This window comes from Priapulus caudatus, unplaced genomic scaffold (assembly GCF_000485595.1).
Source record: "Priapulus caudatus unplaced genomic scaffold, Priapulus_caudatus-5.0.1 Scaffold271, whole genome shotgun sequence".
Taxonomy (NCBI): Eukaryota; Metazoa; Priapulida; class Priapulimorpha; order Priapulimorphida; family Priapulidae; genus Priapulus; species Priapulus caudatus.
Window position 1 is genome coordinate 81,629 of NW_014577332.1, and position 7,644 is coordinate 89,272.

The 7,644-nt window shown below is 51.1% G+C and overlaps 1 protein-coding gene across 1 annotated transcript in view; it reads left to right on the forward strand.

The window, feature by feature from the left end:
* Positions 1 to 5,892, forward strand: part of LOC106808373 (general transcription factor 3C polypeptide 1-like) — a 20,081-nt gene extending 14,189 nt beyond the window's left edge. The window contains exons 6-8 of the mRNA XM_014811073.1: positions 4,278 to 4,424; positions 5,202 to 5,345; positions 5,788 to 5,892. Of these exons, the coding sequence (XP_014666559.1) occupies positions 4,278 to 4,424; positions 5,202 to 5,345; positions 5,788 to 5,892 (396 nt within the window). The remainder of the gene's footprint in view (positions 1 to 4,277; positions 4,425 to 5,201; positions 5,346 to 5,787) is intronic.
* Positions 5,893 to 7,644: the final 1,752 nt, after the last annotated feature.

Genomic DNA, 7,644 nt, shown 5'->3' on the forward strand with positions numbered 1-7,644 from the left:
ATAACATCTGCTAAATATACCATGGAAAACTACTGATGTAAGGTCATAAATAATATAGGTAGCAATCATTCACCTGCCATGGTTTGGAAAGTGGCTGCGCTATGAACATTTTCCAGCTCATTTCCTGCTACATAGACTTTCCTTCATACTCGCCTGGCTGCCTAATATAAACCAGAAAAATCGTGTCGCCAACAACAATCACGACATACATAAACAAGTAACACAAATTTAAATATAATGAAAAATGTATCAAGAATTATCAAGAAATATAACATCCCATACTTGTCTCACTGCTCGACTCCCAAGGCATTTGTTTTGTTTGTAGACTGGTAGAGGCGTCGCAGGACCACGTTTTCGTCGACAATGCCCTCGATCCTGTAGACGAGATAGAAGAGTAGGTTGTTGCATTTAGCTGTCTGTCTAACGATCTTTGCGTGCGACGGCCATATTCCCGTAGACGCGCCCGCGGACTGCTGAGACACACCACACATCACACTGAGCCCAATAATACAGCACATACGCAGGCACGGCACTGCACGCATACGCACGCACAAACATGCACCGCACGCACCGCACGCCATGCACAACGGCTAGTATGCCAGGCACCGCAACCGCACTGGCACGCACTACAGGCACGCACACATGCACGCACGCACCAACACGGCACGCACCGCCACGCATACAGTGCACGCGTACCGCACGCATGCACACGTGTGTATTGCATGCACGCACGCACGCATACAGTGCACGGCACACATGCACGCACGACACGCACGCACATACGCATCGCACGCACGCACGATACAGGCCACGCACACATGACGCACGCACGCCACGATACAGCGCACGCGTACAGGCATGCACACATGCACTGCACGCCACGCACGCACGATACAGCACGCAACATGCACGCACGCACGCATGCCACACTGGTGCTATTGCAGGCACGGCCACGCCACCACTGCACGCACGCCGGCATGCCACACGTGTGTATGCCAGGGCACGCACCGCACGCACGCTACGCACGCTCTCACATCACCGCCCAGAACGTTCAACCGTGGGCTGTCTGAGCGAGTCAAAATAATATATTCTTATTTTAGCCCATATCCAATATATACAGGTGAATTCGCTATGTGCTCGGCCACGATAAAAATTGTCTCACGCGCGCAACTCGCAAAAGGGGCGCCACACCAATAGACATAGCACCGATTGTGATTAACATGTTACTGTTTGTCCCGACTTCGGCCTCACTAGTCTGCCCTCACATGCACGCATCTTGTATGCGGTGAGGATGGGATTTGTCAACGTGCTACTAAATATCTTGTTGTGTATACCGCAGAATCTGCGCCACAACGGAGTACCGAGATTACTGTTAAATCTCTCAGCTGCTCGCACAACATAGCTCTTTAAGTCATCTATTTAGTTTATACGATTATGTGTGCTCCGCCTCATACTGTTGAATATGTATGGTGAAACTTTCACGTGCGTGTTCGATCGCAAATGTCATTCGCGGCAACCTTTTATATATTATAGCTCACATAAGATTGTTGAACTAGTTTCAATTATGTATATGAGCTCAAACAATATAATAACTAACCCATGAGTATTAGGATATTGCGACGACTAAAGATAACACTCCTCAGTCAGTTGCCAGCATTTGCAGTCTTACTGCACAACAGCGAAGCCCAGCATCACATACCACAGAATAAGTTTCTTATTACTGGGTCGTAAATGCTGTCGACTGTTCTTTTCCTGATGCTCGTATTGTACGGTTTGCGTCTCACTCTTCGCGCGAGGCCCTCCTTTCCTTTATCAGTGCCTTCCCTCGAACTCGCCGAACGAAAACTTCCTCCACTCCATCCTACGTTTCTTTTCTTCACCTGAAAATCCAGTTGCGCGCCGTTTGCAGAAGATCTTTCTTACACTTAACACTGGGAAGCTGTTGCAACAATAGCTCCAACAGACCTTGAAAAGAATGCCACGTGTATGGAAACTACAGCTAGCGCCCGGACTCGTTACCCGCTTGACCTGGTCCTTTTATGCAAATGTCATAACGAAGGATGATTGTAGAAACTTAGAGAAAGCAATGGCTTCAGCTGCTGGTACACTCTGGTTCGCACGAGGTCGGAGCCTGATAGCAGTGTAGCTAGTCGCATATACTTATTCACAGGAATAAACGGCTCTGTTCTGGCAGTTCACCGCCAGACCGTAAATAGATTTATTCCGGGTTGGCATTGATGCCAGTGTCATAGAGTCATATAGGACTATATATATATAGCTCTATATGATGACACTGCGAGTCATCTCATCCGTAACGTAGCGCTGTTTTATGATAAATGTACGCTGTGATAGGGTTATAGCTATATAACATTTCTTTCCGAGAGCATATACGTAGCGCTAGACGCCGCACCTGTCCTGTGCTCATTTTCACGCATCTACCTCTTACCAATCCCACCCACAGCGCAGCGACGAACCTCCCACGCGGCGGGTCCCCAGGTGCAGCAGCTGCAACGGTCAGCTCACCATCCTCGTCCCCCCCGTGACCCACCCCCCACGCTCCTCCGTTACCCATCAACCAACCCACGCAGAGCGACAACCTCCCGCCGCGCGTTGATCCAAGGGGCTAATTCTGCTGCTGTTTTCACTAGTTTCATGAGTAATCAGATGTTACAAGGGGCTAATTCTGCTGCTGCCGTTCAATTTAAAGATTATAAGGAAGGCTGGTGTCTGATCAGCGATCTTCTGCTATCTCTTCCTCTCTCGCTGCTGGTGAAGATTGTCAGCGTTACTTACAGGGTGAGTTGACATAGTGAGGTATGCAAACTATGGTGCTGCCATCTACTGACAACATTGTAATGGAATATTGACGTGTGATAAGTTACTGAATGCCTAGTTCACCTCGTGCCATTATCCACAGTGCTATAATTTTATGTTTTCTCTTACTTTGTGTTTTGTTAATTTTTCGAGAGAATGCAATTCGGATCACTAAATATTCGTGAGCTTTGTGAATGGGCACCAGAAAGTTCTTTTAAACTCCCAGTCAAATCTGCCTTTATACGGAATTTAATTTAAACTAAAGAATCAACCCATCTACTTTTCATGATTTACAGGCAGCTCTAGCCAATCAGTACTGCAGTAGAACCCTCTAACAAAGCAAAGCTTAATAAAAAAGCTGATCCGTAGTTAAGTCATTGGTTGCCATCAATAGCCAATATATATATCTTATATATCTTATATTGATTATCATCAATAGCCCTGAATCCATTTCAATCGTGTATATATGTGTATATTATATATCTTATATCAAATAGTGCCCGCTCAGGCGGGCACTATCGCTTCATAGTGCCTGCTGCGTTATCCAATGAGATTGCAGCGATTTATCACGTCATGCACTAATATTTATTATTATTGTCTTACAGGCTTGGAGTAAGTTTCTGCTTTTTGTTACTAGGAAATGTTTTATGATTTGTGATTCCATTTTCACTTGTGGCATGTAAATCAGTTATCTTTACAGTTATGTAAATCAGTCTGTTCTCTTATTCCCAAGTCCTATAACTTCTTCAAACGTCTTCATACCCAACATGTCCTCACACATTCCAAACCTCAGATATCTAGTTTGCACAACTTTGTTAACAATTTACACACTATGAAGGTCTATTGAAGGTTTATCTGCTCCTACGACACGCACCCCTTGTAAAACCAACGACCACGACGTATTTCCTCAAGTGCTGCAACCTAATACCCAAACTGCATGCAGCGCCCCCTTCGTACAACACAGGATACCACTGCCACAAGGCTGGTACTATTTTTCAAGTGGGTGGAGCTCCGGGTTAATCCAGATAATGGCAATCCAATAGCCGCATATGATTTGAAAGTAGTAAATGGGCACACAATCCGCGCACTATTTCGTATGACAATTTTTATCAAATTTTTCTTAAAATAATGGTCGGATTTTTAATATCTTTGCAACTTTTATTAGTACAAATCTTATTACATAGGATACGCGTAACCTGGCCGCTGTAAAACTTGTGGTAAAAAAGCGTTAGAAATTCTCACGGAAATCTACTTGTGGCAGTGGTGAATTGAGCCAGAGCGAGATCTAGAACACCATCTGTTGTGGCGTTTGCCTCATACTTTCTCGTAATATTCCACTGTCAAGTGCTGCCACTTGCCATGTGAAAATGCAGAATTTTGATTCAATTAAATTAAATTTACACTTATGAATACATTTATTTACACTCGGATGATATCTAACGCGATGTATCTTGTCTCATTAGCTGCTCGGCAGCAACAGTAAACGCATCTTCACGCACGCGAAGAAGGACAGTGTGCACATCACCTACCGGCTGCTGAAGAGAGCCAACATCATCGTAGAGGCCGTCCGCCAGGCTCAGCTCATCGAGAATCTCTTCATACTGCAGAAGGTAGCGCCACCTGTCTGTATCGCCTGTCCCACTGTCGCCGACGCCGGAATTCAGAGACAATAGTGCCACGGTCGCGCTCCTTACGTGCCATGAATGCCCTCCTCATACGTCGAAGTCACCCTCTTTATTTGGCGTGGGTGACCTCCTTATTTGGCGTGGATGCCCTCCTTATTTGTCCTGGGTGACTTCCATATTTGGCGTGGGTGACCTCCTTATTTGGCGTGGATGCCCTCCTTATTTGTCGTGGGTGACTTCCATATTTGGCATGGGTGACCTCCTTATTTGGCGTGGATGCCCTCCTTATTTGTCGTGGGTGACTTCCATATTTGGCGTGGATGACCTCCTTATTTGTCGTGGGTGACTTCCATATTTGGCATGGGTGACCTCGCTTAATTTGTCGTGTGATGACTATCCTATTTGCGTGGTTGACTACCTTCATTTGGCATGGGTGACCTCCTTATTTGCGCGGATGCCTCCTTGCTGGGGTATGGTAAAATTATTGACACATTTCCAGATCACATTTGCTATTTGACAGTGACAACCCATGTAGCTTGCACACAACTTTCTAGTTCTACGTTCATATCAGATTTGAGTTCGTGTACAAACTGAAGGATAATCCCAATGGTTTATTCCTGTTGAGTCCGCAACTTGATCAGACATGGTGGAGTATGTAAGCGTCGTGCAGTAAGAGCGTACATAAAATACAAGTCTATGTATTAACGTGGGGAGAACGAATGAGGGCACATTGTAGTGTGTGTATGTGTGTGTCCGTGCCAGCTGATAATGGAGGAAGAACTGAAGGAGGGTTACACCTGTAAAGTAGACAAGAAGTCGATGTATCGCATCATCAACCGTCTCGTCGCCGACGGATCAATCAAGTCCTACAAGACGCAGCTGCGCATGGGCAACCGTGTGAAGATGGTGAGCGACCGTGCTGCTGCTGCTGGGACGCGCCGCGTGGGAGGTTGTCGCTGCGTGGTGGTGGGATGGGTAACGAGGGTGGGGGGGTGGGACGAGGATGTGAAGCGATCCGTGTGCGGCTGCTCTGCTTGTGGACGCGCCCGCGTGGGAGGATTGTCGGCTGCCAAGCGGAATGGCGGGATGGGAGGAATGGTAGAACCGAGTGGGGTGGGGGGGGTGGCGGGCGGGGACGGAGATAAGGGTGAGCGCCGTGCTGCGGCTGCTGGGACGACGCCCGGGCGTGGGAGGTTGTCGCTAGCGTGGCGTGTGGATGGGGTAACGAGGGTTGGGGGGGTGGGGGGCGGGGGATCGAGGATGGTAGAGCGAACCGTGCTGCTGCTGCTGGGACGCCGCGCCGCGTGGGAGGTTCGTCGCTGGCGTGGTGGTTGGGATGGGTAACGAGGGTGGTGGGGACGAGGATGGTGACGACCGTGCGCTGCTGCTGCTGGGAGCGCTCGTGAAGCATGGTGGCGGCCGCGCGATGGAGGGTTGTCGCTGCGTGGTGTAAGGGATGGGTAACGAGGGTGGGGGGGGGGCGAGGATGGTGAGGCGCGACCCGGTGCTGCTGCTGCTCGGGACGCGCCGCGTGGTAGGGGGGCTCGTATCGCTGCGTGGTGGTGGGGATGGGTAACGATGGGTGGGCTGGGGAGGGGGGGACGAGGAATGGTGAGCGAGACGCGTGCTGCTGCTGCTGGGACCGCCGCGTGGGAGGTCGTCGCTGCGTGGTGGTGGGATGGGTAACGAAGGTGGGGGGGTGGGGGGGGGGACGAGGATGGTGAGCGACCGTGCTGCTGCTGCTGGGACGCGCCGCGTGGGAGGTCGTCGCTGCGTGGTGGTGGGAATGGTACGAAGGGTGGGTGGGGGGGGGGATAGGATGGTGGGCGAGAACGGCTGCTGCTGGCTGGGAGCGCGCAACGCGTGGGATGGGTAAAGAGGGTGGGGGGGGGAACGAGATGGTGAGGCGAGGACGTGCTGCTGCTAGCTGGACGCGCGCGCGTGGGAGGTCGTCGCTGTCGTCGGTGGTGGATGGTATACGAGGGTGGGGGGGGGGGACGAGGATGAGGTGAGCGACCGGGGTGCTGGCTGCTGCTGCTGGGACGCGCACGCGATAGGGAGTCGTCGCTCCCGTGGTGGTGGGACTTGGGTTATAATCGAGGAAGGGTGGGGGGCCGGAGGAATGGTGAACGACGCGTGCGCTGGACTGCCTGCTGGGACGGAGCGGCCGCGTGGGAGGTTGTCCGCTGCGTGGTGGTGGATGGGTAACGAGGCGTGGGGGGGGACGAGGATGTGAGGCCCGACCTGTGCTGCCTAGCGCCTGGGACGCGCACGCGTGGGAAGGTCGTCGGCTGCCGTGCGTGTGGATGTGTAACGAGGGGGGGCGGGGGACGAGGATGGTGAGCGACCGTGCGCCGCTGCTCCGGCGGGACCGCGCGCGTGGAGGTTGTCGCCTAGTGGCGTGGTGGGAGGAGACGAGGAGGCGTGGGGGGGGCGAGGATGGTGAGCGAGGCCGTGCTGCTGCTGCTGTAACGCTGCCGCGTGGGAGGTTTGTCGCTGCGCTGGCTGGTGGGAACTGGGTAACGAGGGTGGGGGGTGGGGGGGACGATGGATGGTGAGACGACCAGTGCTGCTGCTGCTGGGACGCCACAAATCGCGCCGGCGTGGGAGCGTTGTTCGCTGCGTGGTGGTGATGGGTAACGAGGGTACGAGGGAAGGGAGGTACGCTCACATCATCTCAATTATCTAACGCCTACAACAAGGCTACATTTCATTTCTGCGATGCCCGGCATGGTCAATGCAACGACCAAAACCGACGCGCTTCACCATTGTGAAGAGCGCAATTCAGCAGGCACAGCTGAAGGCATTTTCTCGTTCTCCGACTACGAGGTACGATCAGCGCTAGCTGTAGTCCATACACGTGGCATTTCTTTTCAAGGTCTGTTGGAGCTATTGTTGCAACAGCTTCCCAGTGTTAGTGTAAGAAAGTCTTCTCACGCACTGGGTTTCAGGTGAAGAAAAAGAAGAGTAGGATGAGTGGAGAGTTTTCGTCGGCGATTGAGGAAGGCACTGATAAAGGAAAGGAGCCTGGCAAGAAACCTACAATAGAGATGGAATACTGCCCAGTAAGAAACTACGCTCTTGACTGCAATCTGCAACTACAGATTTATTCAATCCTAATACTCATAGATATTATAATTAGAATCCAAATTTTGTGTAAATCGTGCAATTTGTGTAAACACGGAAATTTAAATGCAAGTGGGAG